Raw genomic sequence first — 17,470 nt, 5'->3', positions numbered from 1 at the left:
GGTCGCTGTCCTCCAACATCGTGGGCGCGCCTGTGTTGTTGCTGTTGTTGCTGTTGCTGTTGATGTTGTTGTTGTGACACACACAGACAACAACTTTACAGCTCACTCTCCGCTCTCACCCAGTCACCCAGTCTCTGTCGCTTGCCATTTGAGCAAAAGGGACGACGATGGAGGTCCTTGTATCGAGCAGCACTCGGTGGACAGATGGCTCCTTCTTCTTTCTACACGATGCGTGAGTGTGCACCCCACGGTCACATACACACACACACACAGTGCAGGCGCAAAGTGCAGGCACAAAGTGCAGGCACAAAGCTCAGGCACAAAGTGCAGGCACACTCCCCACCTAACATTATGTTGACACACCCCCCCCCCCCACAAACACACACATGCACAGGAAGGTACAGCCGTCAGATGAGGAGAGCGCCATGGCCGGGCTCGTGTACTTTCAAGCTACACATCATCTCACATACCAGCAAAAGGTACACGTGTAAACCACGCTCACCAGCCGATCCCACCCACCCACACACACACACACACACACACACACACATACACACACACACACACACACACACACACACACATGCACACCTTCAACGGCTCATCCACTCTTCGCTTTCCTGAACGCACGACACACCAGGATGGCATTGTGCGGCCCGTGGTCAACTACTCGCACCTGGACAACACCTTGCCTGTGGGCAAGCCCCACGTGCTTGTGTTCTCCGACATCAAGATCGCCACGTGGTACGAGGACGACGTCACAATGGTTAGTCATGCACACATCCGCATGGGCTGGCGACACTGTGCCCTTGTTTCAGCATTGGCTTGCTCGCTTCCTTCCACTCGCTTCTTCAAGTCGCTTCTTCGGCAAACGCTGCTGGCAAGCCATCTCATCACCGCCACGACCGTGTTGCATATGACAATAGGCACTGGGAACGAGCGTTGAAGTGCCAGACATTGTTGCGATTGCTCAGCTTGGGCGCATCTTGGCCATGTTTCGGTTCTTTCACAAGTCGTACCAGCACTTTCGCCAGCTGACCGCTCAAGGGCGGCATCGCAAGGTGTCGCGCCTGTGCTTGTGTCTGTGCATGCGTGTGCTGACAGTGCTTGCCTGTCGTGATTGTACACATGTCCCCCAAGATTGTGGCCAGCGGTGTTGGTTGTGTGGGACATCTGTTGTCTGGCCAAGGCCTCGTGTGTGCTCGCCCCTCGAATGCATGCCCCCTTCTCACTCTTTTGCCCGCATTCAATGCACAGGACCCCATGATGCTCGGTTTGTTGCAGCACAAGTGCAAGCAAGTGTTTGCGCCCATCCTTCAACACGTGCACCCTGTTAAGGATGAACTGTTCTGGGCTTTGGCGCCAACACCACGGCTCAACATCTCTGGCGTACGATCCCGTGCATCGCATGCTTTTCTTCCCGTGATGGGTTGTGCGTGTGCATGTGTGTTGTCACTGTGTGTAACTATGTGTAAGATATGCGTGTGCGTGTGTGCGTGATGTCCTTATTTATCTCTGGTTTTGTCTGTCTGTCTCCGCCCTTGTCTGTCTGCCTCCCTTCTTTCCCTTCCCTCTTCCCTCCCTCCACCCGCGCTTCTTTCGCGATCCTCGTACTCAATCACGGATGTGGATGTGCTGGCAGGCCAACAACCATTACTACGTGCTGGCATCCCAGCTCATCGCCTCTGTCACCAGCAAGCATCACACCCCATGGGCCGCTGTCATTTTCAAGGACAAGTAGGGTCTTTCACGTGACGAAAGGGGCTATTGCTTGGGCCTGCACAGCGAAAGCAGTCACTACACAATGTTTCTGCACAGCGAAAGCAGCACCTGCGCACCACCTATCACAACCACACCGACCACCACCCCCTCCATTGTCTTCCATCGCCTCATGCCCACGTGCGATTCGTCGCGCCTGCACTCGCACTTGTTGTAGGGTGGTTTGCCACCGCATGCCATGGGCGCTGCTGAACCACTCGCTCGTCTTTTCCCACAGAGAGGTGCCAGCCCCTGCACACACGCGCTGTTGTTCCCGTGCTGATGTCGAGTTATTACATTGAAGCGGGTGCTCTCGTGTCACCTGCGTTTTTGTGCTTGCAATCATTGCTGTGCTCACACGCACCACGCTCGCACTCCGTGCTGATGCATATCTGCAGACAAGCGCAACGCACGGAGGTATGGCATGAGTATGTCCGTGTGCATGTGGATGTGTGCATTTGGATGTGTGTCTTTGTGCATGTGTGAGCATGTGGATGTGTGTCTTTGTGGATGTGTGAGCATGTGGATGTATGTCTTGTGGATGTGTGTGCATTAGGATGATGAGGTGGTTGGTGATTGGACCATGTTGGACGCAGCGCCCCTTCTCCACCAGCCTGCATCTTGGACAGCGCTCACGTGCGCATTCAAACGCCCCACCCGCATCATGTTCGCATCATGTGCATTGGCAGAGCTGCATCGCAAACAGCTCACGGCCATTGCTCGGCGCCTTGTCCCATACCTCGAGGAGGTCCGTTGTGTGTTTGTGGCTGCGTGTGTATGTGTATGTGTATGTGTATGTGTGCGTGTGGATGTGGATGTGGATGTGTAGATAGATGTGTGTGTTTTTTTTTGTGCGTTTTGTGTTTGTTGGCTTGTATGTGTTTGTTGGTTTGGTTGTGTGTGTAGATGGTTGTGTTTGCGTTGTGTCTTCGTTGTGTTTGCGTTGTGTCTGGCATTACGCGTCAGATACCTCTCCCCCCTCTCCCTGATATCATGTACACACGACGCATGCATGTGCGCCTCCTCATTCACCGCCTCTGCAGAAGAAGAGCTTTGGAGAGCACTACGACATGTACTACGACGTTTTGGACCCAGACACCGTGGCTGGAGAAGTCATTGTCTCCGCCCTGCAACAGCTCGGTTCGTGATGGCGGCACAAACGCATCATTCACACTTGCTTGACAAGGGGTCAACACACTTCCGCTTACGAATACGCTGGCTCACACCTCCACACACACCTACACACACACACACACACACACACACACACACACACTGCCTGGTGACGCTCACCATTTCTCTCTCTTTCCCTCTTACTCACACCTCCACAAACTTACACACACACACACATACGCACATGCACAGGGCTAGCAGCAACACGCGATGAAGGAAAAGAATTGTGTCAGCAGATGATGAAGTACGGGCTACTGTTCCACGTGGCCAATCAAGCCGCGTTTGCAGACTCATCCGTACGTGTGTCATGAAGTCACTGCTGCTGCTGCTGCTGCTGCTGCTACTGTCTTGTTCTTGTTTTGTTCTTCGGCTGTGCTTGTGGTTGTGTTGAAGCTGTTTGTTTGTTTTCAGTTGAAGGAGCAGAAAGCAAGTTTTCTCTCGCAGTCCACGTGCACACCAGCAAGCTTGTTCATGTATTTCAACCACCCATGTGCCTGGCACAGTTGGCCAATCGCTGTGCTTTCTCACCACAAAAGCTCTCTGTTTCACGACGTGGGTTGGACCACTGCAGGTTGTGATGTACAAGTTTCCGTCAAGCGTCATTCCAGACCAAGCGACGCCAGCCTCCCGACCATGTACGTGGGAAGCAAGCAGGGCAGGGTAGGTGGGGCAGCGAAGGGGACCACGAGACCTCGTAGAAAACAGGAGCTTCTCTCCGTGTACACATCGTGAGAGGATTCTCACTCACTGTCCTAATTCCTGACACACACACACACACACACACACACACACACACACACACACACACACACACACACACACACACACACACACACACACACACAGGGAGTGTGCTGGCGCGTGGAAGGCCGGCAATCAAGTCCAGTGAAGGAATTGCGTCATCGTTTCGCCAGCGCATGCGTATCGTGTCCGACTACACGATACTGGACGGCGCGTCCGAGTCTGCGTTTATCGTGCCTGTGCACGTTGCACAGCCGCTGTGGGAGGCGGCCACTACGGATCCGTCGCTCCCTGTAGAGCCCATCGGGTTTGAAGCCGACCACCCAGCCCCCGAGCACGTGCAGACACCAGTGCGCTCGTCACACAACATGTATTCGCACTCTCACTCGCATTCTCACTCGCATTCGCACGGGCAGCGCGTGCACGACCACCTCATGGTATCTGACGGCCCCGTGTTGACGTCCACTCCGATTGGCAAAGGCAGTGGACGGCCCGGGGATGTGAGCGCCACACAGGGCGGCAGCAACAGCGCCAGCAGCAGCCCAGGGCTGTCACCAAACCACCCCATCACACAGCATGGTAGTGATGGTTATAGCGGCGGCGATGATGTTGGCAAGGAGGGTGATGACGAGGATGATGGTGATGGGGAAGGAATGGAAGCAAGCGATGCGGATGCAGAGGATGATGCGGGTGAGGAGGATGACATGGTGGAGAAGCAGCCGGACACAAAGGGGGGCGGCAGGAAAGATGATGCGCAAACGCAAGTGCAAGAAGGACAGAGGAGTGCGGAGGATACGCAGGACAGGAAACAAGGGAAAGCCGTAGGCGATGATATCCACGGCGTGGGGAAGGAATCTCATCCCTTGCCGAGCGGGCACGACACCCCCAGGACACAGACTGAGGCAAGCGATGCGTCTGCTTCAGGGACGAGCGCGCACGATGATGGCAAGAACTGTGCTGCCAACGACGACGACGACGACGATGGCGATGGTGATGGTGATGATGATGGCGACGACAACAAAGGTGATGCTGACGGTGTTGCAGACGAGTCATTCACAAGCGGCAGTGCAGACGGGAAAGCAGACACAGGTGCAGCCACGCCCACCATGGAGTGCACGCTGTATGTGCACAAGGTGGAGAACATGCTGTTCCTGTGCATTGGCGCACCAAACCAGTCACACGAGGTACGAGCCATGCGCCCGTGCTGTGCTGCAAGCAGTTGCAGAGTACAGCGCGTGTGTGCGCGTCATGGGGAACGTGTGTGTGAAGGATTTGAAACGTCGTCGCTAGCTGTTTTGTTTGTTTGGCTTTGTATTGTCGTGTCCACTGTGTCAACTGCTCACCCCCCCCCCAGACATGGTTGGTTATATTTTACCAACGTCATTTCGTCATACTCCTTCACCTGACGAGTGCCCACTTACACACACACACACACACACACACACACACACACACACTTACACACACACACACACACACACACACACACACACACACACACACACACACACACACACACACACACAGTCGTGGCAGCGTATGCTGGCGTACTTGGGACCGCAGCTGCTCGAGGTGAACAAGGAGCTGCTGCTCAACTTTGATGCCGCGGCGCCCCCACAGCCGCCCACCACGGAGCCGTCAGCTAGGAATCTCGTCGAGTTGGATGGCATCCTCAACACCATGAGTGCGTGTGTGCGTGATGGTGTGCGTGGCTGCTTGTGTGCTTGTACATATGTGCCTGTGCTTATGCCTGTGTATGTGTGAAGCGCTGTCTTGTGATGTGATTGTGATGCGTGCTTTTTTGCTATGTTTTTTGCGCTTCCCACTCAAAGATGTATTGCTTTTTTTTTTTGTTGTTCTTGTATGTGTTGTTGCCGATGCACGTTACCACCTGTCTTCATTGCCACATTGTTGCTTGGTTGCTTTTGTTGTTTTGGGGGGCGGCCAGGCTCTGAGATGGACAAGGACACGCTGCAGCACCCCGTGTATGGCATGCTTCGCAAAGGCATGGTGCCAGAGCGGCATTTCCCAATCGACCTCATGTGGGCCCGCCAAACTTTACTCAGCGACGAGGTGTGTGTGCGTGTGCGTGAGTGTGTGTGTATGTGTGTGTGTGAGGGGGAGAGAGAGTGTGTGTATGTGTGTGTTTGTATGTGTGTGCGTGTGTGTGCGTGTGTGCGTGTGCGTGAGTGATCGTGTTTGTGCATTCGTTATCCCTCTGACAATCATCCAAACACACACATGCTCACCCTAAAAACACACTTGCTCACGCTCACGCCTGCATACGCCTACTTGCACACTCCTTTGTATGATCTAGGAGAGCGTGTCGGAGGCCGTGCTGCAGCGCGGGCCGTTTACTGTGTATGGGAACAAGACGTTTGCGCAGGAGACGTATTTCCAAACGTGCGAGGAAGTGAGAGAGTCACGTGGCAAAGGGTACCAAGTCACGCACGGCGTGTTTGATCAGCACGTTGCTCAAGCTGCCACGCGCGCCCACGACCACATTCACAAAAAGCAGCCCAACAAGCTCCTCATGTAGTCACGTGTGCTGGTGTGTGTGTGTGTGTGTGCTGGTGTGTGTGTGTGTGTGTGTGTGTGTGTGTGTGTGTGTGTATGTGTGTGTGTGTGTGTGTTGCTGTTGCGTTGTTTGTTTTTACCTCACTCTTCTCCCTTGCTTGACTGTCTGCGTTGTTATATTTGGCCACGACATACACAATTTTCCGCCCGTTGCTTGCGAACGTTTCCACCCACCCATCAACAACAACAACAATGCACGCACAACAACTACAGCCATTTTCTCACACACCAAATACACGAACAGCAAGCAAGCAAGGAACCAAGCGACCAACCAACAACATCTCCTGCCTGCACACGTTCACGCTCTTGGTGGGTATCCCTTCTCTGCCTCCTTTGCCTCTCCTTTGAACTTCTGTGCTGCCAAGTGGTTTTATTGTGAACCGCTTTGCGTTCCCCTTCCACTTGACTCTTTCTCCTGGTGCCACGAACCAGCCCATACCGTTCTGCGTGCCCCAAAGTGTTCCCATCATCAACCTTCTGCTCTTGTCGGTTGTGTTTGTTTACGTTTCAGCTTCCGGCTCTCTCTGTCTCTGTCTCTCTATCTCTGCCTCTGTCTCTCTGTCTCTCCGTCTCTCTGTCTCCCTGTCTCTCTGTCTCTATCTCTCTCGCCCGCCTGGGCATTCGTCCACATCCCTCTTGTTCGCACATCACACTTTCCCTCTCGGTCTCATTTACCACACCCTGTCCAAATCTCTCCACCATGGCACCACCGCTCTTGGCACCCATCTCTCCCTCTGCCTCCTCTTACACAGCGTCTTGTTGCCGGCAACAACAATCGTTCTTGTTGCCTACACCAACGGCGCCACCCACCCCACCACGTCAACTTGCCCCTCCGCTGTGCTCACCTCCTTTTCATGCGTCCCATCCTTCTCCTCCTCCACCATCACCAGCCACAAGTGCCGCGTCACACTTGCCGACGCCTTCGCCAGCGTCACCACGCCAGCGCCAAGGAAGCCCGAAGCAGCGCCGCCGCAACAACCGCGGGCGCCGTCACCACAACAACCGTTGCCGCAATCGCAACCGCCGCTGCCACAGCAACCGGCAACATCGTTGTCTGCGCCCTGTTGAACCCACAACCACAGCCACAACCACAGCCACCGCCACCCGTACACGCCAACATTCCGCTCACACGCACTTCGTTTGTGCCTCTGTTCCCTTTGAACACCAATCCGCCTTGACACCCGCTCTGTTGTCACCCTCAACCACATCTGCACCACCGCACCCCCACTTCTCATCACCTCCACCACCCCCACCACCCCCACCACCACCGCTCGGCCCGCAAACTTGCTGTTGTGCGCCCAAGGCCGGTTCTTGGGGTGAGACACACGCCATCCAAGACGCGCCCGACCCCACGCCGCAGGTAACAACTGAGTGCGTTGCGATGGAGGGTACCCAGTGCCATCATCAGTCTTCCGCTGACACATCATCACTCCGGACCACATCCGATCCCCAGCATGACAAGGAGTGGGATGCCTCTGCCCCGCGCCGCATGGCGTCCCCGCGCATGGGCGGCCGCAAGACATACGGCAACAAGCGCGCGCATGGCAAGCGCAAGCCGCGCCGATGGAAGCCCTACGCCGAGCTGACGTGGGAGGAGCGCCGCGACCTGGTGGAGCGGGAGGCGCAGCAGGCCGACGCCGCCAACACGGCCGCCCTCTCCCGCTTGCAGAAGAGCACCACAAAGGGCACCGTTGCCTTGCCAATTGCACCGCGCCTGACGGGAGCAACCATCATGGACGAGCGCGAGGAGCGCCTCGGCCTCGCTCGGCTGACATCCCAGGACCACGGCGATAGCGAAGACGACGACAGCTACCATCACCAGCAGCAGCAGCAGCGGCAGCAGCGCGAGGCAAGCAAGTCGCAGCACGCTGACGCGACGCAGATGGACGGCAGCATGGATGCCCACGCGGGCCCGGACATGGCAACGACGCCAGCAGGCGCAAGGATGGATGAAGGTATGGACACGCGCGCATCGGAAGCAACGGCGGCGATGGATGGGCCGGCGTCGCCCGCGGACTCATCTGAGGAGGACGAGTTTGAGGAGGCGTTTGAAGACTGCATGCACGAGGATTACGGCGCCATGTCACGGGAAGAGCTGATTGCCCGCTTGCAGGAAAAGGACGCGCAAGTCTCCACACTTGAGCGCAGGCTCTCCCAGGCGCAACAAGAACAGCAAGGGCAAGAGCAAGATCAGCAGCAGCAGCAGCAGCAGCATCAACAGCAGCAGCAGCAGCAGCATCAACAAGGAGGCGCTGTTGTGGGCGAGTCTGCGTAAGACCAGCACGCCTTGGGTGCTTGATTACATTATGCCTTCTCTCCTCCCTTTTGGACCATTCTTGAATCCCTCGTGGGCTTTGTTGTTCTTCTCTCATGTCTATTCTCTCCACCTTTATACACGCACACGGCACACCGTGCACTCAGCGCTCACGCTTTGACCCACGCGTGGCAATATCTGATGTTGCTCCTTGCATGGCGCGGCACATGCGGAGCAGCAGCTTCAGCAGTGCTCCTTGCAGCCCTGGCCTGCACAGCCGTCGCGTGGCGACGTGTGGGTGGCAGCGGTGGTCGTGCTTGCACTTGCACGGTTGGGCGAACCGCCGTGCGGGTTGGCTTGACCTCCCCTTGCCCCTTGTCCACCGCGCAAGCTGCGTGAGTGCAGTTGCTGCTTGTTGTGGGTAAGAAGCCATGAAGCGTGCATGTTGTGAGGCATGTCCTCTCTTGCCGTTGTTGCGTGTGTCAATGCTTCTTTGCGCTTCGCTGTCAAGCATGCATGCACAGTCATTGCGGGGACAAGCACGGCCCTTGCCCTTGCCCTTGCGGCGTCGCTGGCTGCCTGACCGGTATTGTTTCCCTGTTGATGGCAAGCAGGTGTTGGTTGTGCCATTGTTCATGTGCGTGTTTGTGTGCGCTTGTGCGTGTTTGTATTTGTTCGCTTGGTTGGTGCTTAATTTGTATGTTTGTATGATTGCATGTACGTCTACGTGTCTTTTGTTTTGTTTTTGTTCGTTTGTTCCTTTTCGTTTCTTTGTACTTGATTTCTTTTCTGTGTTCTCCCACGTGTGCGGCAGGCCTTCTCTCACTCGCTTTCTTACCCCTCCTCACGTTGTCTGTCTCTGTCACCCTTCAACTTTGTTTCTATCCCTGTATTCTGTATGTTGTCACATCATACATGCACTTCTGTGTGATTGTCCTTGGTGTCCGTGCATGCATGGCAGTTTGCACAGCAGCACGCAGGTGCGTGCGTGCAGTGGCGTGGCCCCTGGCCCTGTTCACTGCGCCAGCGCAGCGCCAACCACGATCGACCACGCCGCCAATAGACCAACCAACCAGCCAGTTGCAGGCTGGTGCTGCCGGTTGTTGGGTGTGCGTGGTTTGTATCAGTTTGTCTCCCGCGTTGTTGTCGCTCTTCCTTGTCTGAACAACAGAAATCACGCGCAGGTCGCGTGCCGTCATTGTCTCCATGATGGCTTTGTCTCTCACCAATATAATGTCAACAGAACCAACAGAACCAACACAACCAACCACTTGTGACTTTGTTGGGTGGAGGGAGGGAGGATGAGACAGATGAGTCTTGCTTGCTTCTTGCTTGCTTGCTTGCTTGCTTGCTTGAGAGGAGCACAAAACCCATGAAAATTAAAGTTGCATGGAATCCGCTGTGCGTTGGAGTATTGCCACACCCCTTCTTCGCAAAACAACCCCACCCACCTGCGCACTTGCCAGCCGACTGTTGTAGTTCCTCCCTTCCCGCCCACGACAGACTTGCTCCCATTCAAACAGTCGCTCGCCGACACACGCAGGCAGCCAAGAGCTAGCAGCAGCGCGAACCCTAGCAGGGAGCATCACCCCCTCCCCCTTTGCGTGTGCGTGCGCGTGTGTGGCGTAGTTTGTCACTGTCTCGTGGGGCAGTCGATTGAGAGAGACTGCGAGCACCGCTGTGCACGCTGGTGTCTGTCCTGCCGTCTGCTTGTGACGATCTGCGCGCACTGTGAGGACCACTTGGAGGAGACAACACAAGCGCCAGCATCGCCATGTTCTTGCAGGAGTGGTGCTTTCGCTCCAACACGCGAGTGTTTGCGGGGCTCGGCAACGCCATTGCCACGCGCAAGTTCCTTGCGCCATTGCTCTTCCTTCTCGGCGCCCTCATCATCGGTGGCTGCGTGCCCGGGCTCTTCCTCTTCTATTCCGAGGAAAATGAAATCACCAAGCTCTGTAAGTGTGCGTGTATGTGCATACGCACGCGCGCGCACACAGACAGACAGACACACAGACAGACAGACAGACAGACAGACAGACAGACAGACAGACAGACAGACAGACAGACAGACAGACAGACACACACACACACACACACACACACACACACACACACACACACACATACACTCCCCCCTCCTTAACGATCCACGCTGCCCCCCTCCCTTTTTCCCCACGCCACCTGAATCTCTTCCTGACAGATGTGCAAGAAGGATCTCGGCTGCAGGGCGAGCGTGAGCTGTTCAACCAGCACTTTGGCCTGTCCCGCCAACAGATTGCACTCTACACCTCAGATAGCAACAACGTCGCAACGTCTACCAGGTAACCGCACTCAAATGTGATCGCGCTTGCGCTGTGCACACGAGATCGCGGTCGACCAAGCCACGAACACGCTGATTTATCTCACACAAACCTATCGCCACATTTATACACACACGTGTTCATGTGTTATTGACATCCACATTTGCAGTTTTGACAGCATCATCCACACGCTGACGCCCATCTTCAAGCATGACGAGACAGACGCGTGTTTGTCCTTCGACGGCGACACAACAACTGCGCCCGCGCTGTGTGTTCAGCAGCCGTTTGCCTCAGAGTCCTTGTACTGCACATGCAACAAGACGGCAGCCAGCGAGGACCAGCTGTCCATCACATGGCCTGGACGCAACGAGGTGAGTTGACATTTCAGGACGTGACATGAAGCACGCCCAATCCTCGGTTTTACTCTTGACAACGGATCGCCCACCCCATCTCAATCCACCCATCCACCCATCTCCTTTGCTCCATCTCAATTTCCATGCATTGTGTTCAATTGTTTGTTTCCTGCAGTCTGGCAGCCCCATCGATGTGACTATCTACCAGAAGGACCTGTGTGAGACCCCGCCGGTGCCGTCTGTTCTCGCCCCAAGCACCGTACGTCAACACCTTCCACGCAACACCTTCCACGCCCCCCAATCCCATTGTTCCTCTCACGCTTGCACCTTGACGAAACAACTTTGTCGACAACGCGCCGCATTACACCCCACGACACGTTCACACCCTGTTCATCATGTGTGTGTGTGTGTGTGTGTGCAGCAAGAGTCTGTGCCGGCTGCGGAACCCGTTGCCCAGGAGAAGCCCGTCTACCAGGCCGCCCTTGCTGAGGCCCTCGCTGACGCCGACGTATGTGGAGCATGGATGAGAGTATAACCCGGCGCCTTCATTCCTTGATGCATATGCTCGGCCCCGTTCCACCTGCATTGCGCTTCCCTGTACGTTCACACACACACACACACACACACACACACACACACATACACACACACACACACACACACACACACACACACACACACACACACACACACACACACACACACACACACTAAAACTGCGTGCGTGCTTGGACGCATGGCTAGGCTGCGCTGAGTGGAGGGCAGGTGTACAGCAACACGGTCGATCTCGACACGCTTGTAACCGTCAGCGAGACGGTAATCCAGCAATACGAGGCAAGCCAGAACAGGAGCGACCTGGTGACAGCGGGACTTGCTGCCTACGTTGAGCTCGCGGCGCAAGTCGGTGCCCCGGCCTCTAGCGCCATCAACAGCTCCCTCGACACTGCTGCCCTTGAAAAGCTGTGGAGGGCAGTTGCCGTGGACTCAAACAGGACAGCAGCGGAACTGCAGGCCATCTACACCAGTGTTGCCGGCGCTGACGGCCTCTCCCTTGTGGTCAGTAGTGTTTTGCTCTGTTTTGATCATATGTGCATGTACGGGTGTGCGCGTGTGTACGTGTGAGTAAGTGCATGCTTGCGTGTGCTTGTGTGCTTGTGCGTGCTTGTGCGTGCTTGAGCTTGATGTACACATTACCAGACAACGTGCTTTTCATCCTTCACATGTGCAACGTATCGTGTGCACGACACAGCGATTTTGCAAACTCCCTCAAACTCCATCTGCGCTCCCTTCGACCTCCCTCATCACACACACACACATACACACACACACACCCATATGTCTGCACTCACATGCACGCGTGTATTCGTTTCTGTTTTTCAGGCTGCCTCCACGGTTGCCCAGCGTGGCGAGGAAGTATTGACGATTGCCGTGACCGTGTCTCGCGCGGTTGTGTCTGCGTTCAGCGCTGTGCAGTACTACTTTGCCCGCCAGCAAAACTTCATCAGCTACGGCTACCAGGCCGTTGCCGCGTGTGTTGCAGAGTACACGCACGAAAACCGCGAGCGCATGGAGGAGGTTGTGTTTGACGTTGTCATCGCGCAGGGCGAGAGCGTGGATCCGTTTCTCACGTCAAACACGTACGGGATTGACCACTTTAGCGCCAACGGCACGGCAGCCGCCAGACAGTATCTCGCACAGGTGGGTGTCAAATGTGTTGGTGGTTAACGTTCGTTTGTGAGGGGAGAGGGAGGAGTGTGTTCGTTTGCGAATGAGTGCGTTTTGTGTGTCTGTTTGTGGCTATTTGCTGCACTGTGTGGTGACCCTGATGACTACTCAACTAATCTCACATGTGCACGCATGTGCACGCATGTGCACACATGCACCCAACACCCTATCTCCACCTCTTGCTCTGTCGCGGCTTCCAGCAACTTGCGCAGGGCGTGACGCTGCAGACGAACACGACTGTGCAGGAGACGGCATTTCTCCAGTACTTTTTCGCGGCCGACGCCTTCTACACCACCATCATCGACGCTGAGGTGCACACAGTCACACATGCATCAAGATCACAACCCATCCATCCCACTTTGACTCCCGCTTTGACTCCCAGCTCACTGTGTTATTTCTTCCTGCACAAGTCTCCAAACAACGCATTCTCGTCTTTACACACACCCGCCCCTTGTTCGTTTTGACCACGTTCGTGTCCCTCGCATCGTCCTTGCTGTCACTTGCTCCCCAATACCTTACCTTGGCTGCACTCTTTTGTGTGCTGCAGCGGACTGCAAACTGGAGCGCGACGGGTCTCGCTGCTGCCAAGAGCACTGCGTTCCAGCTGATCCTGGCCAACCGCAGCATCGACTCAAACGATTATCTCGACGCCATCGGCACCGCATACACCGCAAACGGCGGGGTGCGTGCCTTACTTGTTTCCGCGTTCGCTTCATCATGTGTGTGTGTGCGTGTGTGCGTGCGTGTGTGTGTGTGTGTGCGTGTGTGTGTGTGTGTGTGTGTGTGTGTGCGTGTGTGTGTGTGTGTGCGTGTGTGTGTGTTATACCGTTGATTGTTGGCTTCGCCGTGTGATGGCCTCAACTGCTTCAACGCTGCATTGCACACCCTCATTCCGTCCATTCGTCCATTCCACCAACCAACCAACCATCCATCCATCCAACCATCCATCCAACCATCCATCCAACCAACACTCCACCCGTCCAGTCGCTGTCGACCGTGTCTGAGATTCGGCCTGTTGTGAGCACGGCGGCGATTGAGCTGTACGACATCTCCCAGCGCGCCATCACATACATCATCCAGGGCGTGATTGCCTTTGCAGCAACGCCGGGTTTGCTCATGGACTCCACCGCCACCGTTAACGGCACCCTCCGCCCGCTGCCCCGCTCGTGGGGCATCGACAGGTTGGTGCAGTCTTCGTCTACTGGCTGCGCATGCAGCTCTTGTGTTGTCCTGGGTGGTGTGTTCTCGTGCTTTCTTCTCCGCTGTTGTCGGAATCACACAATTACACTTACACACACAGACACACACACAGACACACTTACACACGCACACACACACACACTCACTCACACACACGCTCACACACGCTCTCACACACTTACACACACGCTCACACACACTTACACACACACACACACACACATACACACACTCACACACGCTCTCACGCACCTTTCTCTCTCCCTCCTTTTCTTTCCTCCCTGCCTCCCTTCTTCCCCTCCCCGCACCCCCACGCACCACTGCTCAGGTTCCCTTGCTCGCGTGTGACGCCGGTTGATCTGTTCCAGGAGGGCGGGTTCGACCTTCCGCTCAACATGCGTTTCCTTGAGCGCATCTCCGCCTCTGTCAGCGCTTTCTTCTCCCTCTCGTTCTACCAGCCGTTTGTGGATGAAGCACAATGCATGGACAAGGCGTTCCTCACGCCACTGAAAGAAGGTGCGAGCCTGACTGACAATCATGCCATCCCTGACACCGTACAATACGCGCACTGGCACCTTTTCGTGATGGCGCGCTGTGTGCATGCCCCCCGTGTGTCGGTTGAATTACGCTTCCTCTCAACACCCACTCACACATGTCCACATGTCGTTTCCGCTTGTCCTCCCCACCTCCTTGACGCAACCCACTTCCCTTCCGCCTGTGGACGCGTGTGCTTCTTGTGCGTGTGCACAACAGCCATCTACTTTGACTCGCTGCCGTCGCTGTCGTCGTACCAGGGCGCCAACTTTGATGCCTTTGCTGCTGGAGAGGATGCCTACCTCACCGCCATCGGCAGTGGGCAAACCTCCACCGTTGCTGCCGGCGCTGCGCTGCAGGCGTTCGTGCTCGCAGGCGGAAGCATCTACAACGACAGCGCGCCCACAACCGCAGAGGCCGTCCCTGCCGCGCTGCAGTCGCAGTTTGCGGGCGCTATCGCCCGGGCTGCGGGCACGGCGTCGGTGCTGGAGACGGAGCTTGGCAACCGCATCAATCTGTTCCCTGGTCTCGGCTTCTGGTATCGCCCGTCGTACGAAGCGCTGGCAGAGGATGAGGTGCTCAGCACCACGCTCGCAGGCATTGCCGCGACCAACAACGGCACAATCACCAACACCATGTGTATCCTGGGCAACACGGACACGAGCGGCCAGGACCTTGGCGAGGACGTGCCTGCGTGTCTGCTCACGTGGTCCGGCACGAAGCAGCCGACACAGCTGGTGTACGGTGACGTGTCAGCCACCGCCGTGCGTGCAAGCAGGTCTGCTGCCAACCACTGGAACGAGCACTTGCCGCTGTACCGCCAGCGCATGGAGGCCCTCCTCAACCGCGACGACCTCACAGACAAGGAGCTTGAGCGCATTCACCGCACCTTTGAGTTGCGCATGATCGCATACCTGGAGCCCCTGTATAAGGCCGAGGCCGGGACCGGGTATGCGTCGAACGAGCCCTTTGCCTCGGAGCACGTGGACTTCCAGACGGGGCGCTCGACGTCTGATGTCGTGGACGAGGCGGGTGAGGCCGACATTGAACTGCTCATTGCCGCTGGCGTCGTGCTTGCTGCCTACATTGCTTTCTCCATCTACAACCTCTGGAGCTCCGTCTACTCCCATGCGGTCAGTCGGATTGTATTTGTGCGTTGTGTGTTTGTGTCAGTGAGTGAGTGAATGTTTGTGTGGGTTTGTGTGTTTGTGTGTGTTTGTGTGTGAGTATGTGTGAGTGAGTGAGTGAGTGAGTGAGTGAGTGAGTGAGTGTGTGTGTGTGTATGTGTATGTGTGCGTTTGCTCTTCGCAACGTATGATGCAACCCACCCACACCAACACAACTAAACGACAATTGCATGCAACAACAACAACAACAACAACAACAACAACAACAACAACAACAACAACAACAACAACAACAACAACAACAACAACAACAACAACAACAACAACAACAACAACAACAACAACAACAACAACAACAACAACAACAACAACAACAACAACAACAACAACAACAACAACTGCAGGCTCTTGCTGTGTGGGGCATGCTTGTCGTTGGCGGCGCCATCTTCGCTGCTCTGGGCCTCAGCCTCTACTTTGGCGTGACCTTCACCCCGGTGTCCACGAGTGTTGTGCCGTTCCTTGCGCTCGGCATTGGCGTGGACGACATGTTTGTGCTGCTGCGCGCATATGCGCGTGAGGTGAAGGACGGCAGCAAGGCCGAACACATTATGACGCGCGTTGTTGGCGAGGCGGGCCCATCTGTCCTCTTCACCTCCTTCACCAACCTCGGTAAGTGCACGCTCCCTCGTGCGTGCATGTGTGCATACGCATGGTTCTTGTGTCGTGCATGAAAGGAGTGTTTTGTGTGTGTGTGTGTGTATGTGTGTGTGTGTGTGTGAAGAAGTGTGTTCGTTTGTGTGGTGACTTTTGTTTCCGTTTTGCTTCATAAGTAAACGTGTGCGCTGCATGTGCTCTTCTGTGGTTGCGAAGTTTTTCCTGTCCTCGCTCGCGTTGGCGTTCTTCACTCACAAGTCACACGTTGCTGACTCGCCTGTTTTTTTTTTTTTTTTTCAGTTGCGTTCCTGATTGCGTTTGCGGCGCCGGTTGAGGTTGTGCAGCTGTTTGCATACCAGATGGCCATCAACGTTGTGCTCAACTTCCTCCTCCTCTTCCTCCTCTTCGTCCCCGCCATGTACCTCGACTGTGTTCGAGTGCTTGCCTCCCGATCCGACATTGGCATCCGCTGCTGCCACGACGACAAGCGGTGCGTGTACGAGCGATTGCTTTGTGTGTGAGCGTGAGCGTGTGTGCGTGTGCGTGTGTGCGCGCGTGTGTGTGTGCGTGTGCGTGTGTGTGTATGTAATGCGACGTGTTGATGTATCGTGTTGATGTGCATGGTTGAGTATGTGTTTTTTTTTTTGTGAGTGTGGAGTGCAAACAGGCGCATGTGCATTCGAGTGGGGCTGTTCACTGTTTGGCGCTGTGTGTGCTTGTACAATCCTTGTTTAACGCCTTCTCCTCCCTCACCCCAATGGCGTTTTCCTCTTCGAACACTTAGGGCACGCGAGCCTTCGTTGCTGGACCGGTTTTTCCAGGGCCCGTATTCCGACTTCCTCATGGCCACGCCCACCCGCGTCATCGTCATCATTGCGTTCGCCACCTGGTGTGGCCTCGCCGTCTGGCAAGGTGGGGTGCTGTGTGACAGTGATGTCTCTCTTCATACTGCGTCTCTTTGGGTTGTTTTGGACCCCCTTTCTTCGTCTTGGGTCTTGCAACCTTGTGTTTACCAACTCACTCACACACTCTCTTTTACGCACGCACGCACGCACACACACACGCACGCACACA

General features: G+C 55.7%; 2 protein-coding genes across 2 annotated transcripts in view; both read left to right on the top strand.

Moving 5' to 3' along the window:
- Position 1: 1 nt before the first annotated feature.
- PTSG_00377 (uncharacterized protein) lies at positions 2 to 9,804 on the top strand. Its single transcript, XM_004998869.1, has 18 exons — positions 2 to 232; positions 395 to 479; positions 641 to 766; positions 927 to 1,061; positions 1,258 to 1,389; positions 1,643 to 1,737; positions 1,937 to 2,000; positions 2,157 to 2,175; positions 2,448 to 2,506; positions 2,802 to 2,898; positions 3,124 to 3,227; positions 3,503 to 3,566; positions 3,778 to 4,856; positions 5,200 to 5,356; positions 5,621 to 5,745; positions 5,990 to 6,558; positions 7,140 to 9,089; positions 9,465 to 9,804. The coding sequence occupies exons 1-16, from the start codon at positions 168 to 170 to the stop codon at positions 6,209 to 6,211; spliced, it is 2,628 nt and encodes an 875-aa protein (XP_004998926.1). The 5' UTR covers positions 2 to 167; the 3' UTR covers positions 6,212 to 6,558; positions 7,140 to 9,089; positions 9,465 to 9,804.
- Positions 9,805 to 9,884: 80 nt separating this feature from the next.
- The window catches only part of PTSG_00376 (uncharacterized protein), an 11,349-nt gene continuing 3,763 nt past the window's right edge, over positions 9,885 to 17,470 (top strand). The window contains exons 1-15 of the mRNA XM_004998868.1: positions 9,885 to 10,458; positions 10,704 to 10,824; positions 10,973 to 11,174; positions 11,332 to 11,415; positions 11,578 to 11,664; positions 11,901 to 12,212; positions 12,537 to 12,854; positions 13,082 to 13,192; positions 13,429 to 13,563; positions 13,866 to 14,062; positions 14,410 to 14,597; positions 14,835 to 15,748; positions 16,147 to 16,411; positions 16,697 to 16,886; positions 17,181 to 17,308. Of these exons, the coding sequence (XP_004998925.1) occupies positions 10,278 to 10,458; positions 10,704 to 10,824; positions 10,973 to 11,174; positions 11,332 to 11,415; positions 11,578 to 11,664; positions 11,901 to 12,212; positions 12,537 to 12,854; positions 13,082 to 13,192; positions 13,429 to 13,563; positions 13,866 to 14,062; positions 14,410 to 14,597; positions 14,835 to 15,748; positions 16,147 to 16,411; positions 16,697 to 16,886; positions 17,181 to 17,308 (3,433 nt within the window). The 5' untranslated portion in view covers positions 9,885 to 10,277. The remainder of the gene's footprint in view (positions 10,459 to 10,703; positions 10,825 to 10,972; positions 11,175 to 11,331; positions 11,416 to 11,577; positions 11,665 to 11,900; positions 12,213 to 12,536; positions 12,855 to 13,081; positions 13,193 to 13,428; positions 13,564 to 13,865; positions 14,063 to 14,409; positions 14,598 to 14,834; positions 15,749 to 16,146; positions 16,412 to 16,696; positions 16,887 to 17,180; positions 17,309 to 17,470) is intronic.

The sequence above is a fragment of the Salpingoeca rosetta genome (assembly GCF_000188695.1).
Source record: "Salpingoeca rosetta unplaced genomic scaffold supercont1.1, whole genome shotgun sequence".
Classification (NCBI taxonomy): domain Eukaryota; class Choanoflagellata; order Craspedida; family Salpingoecidae; genus Salpingoeca; species Salpingoeca rosetta.
Note: the sequence above shows the minus strand (reverse complement) of the source record. Positions and strands in the feature narration are given on the sequence as shown.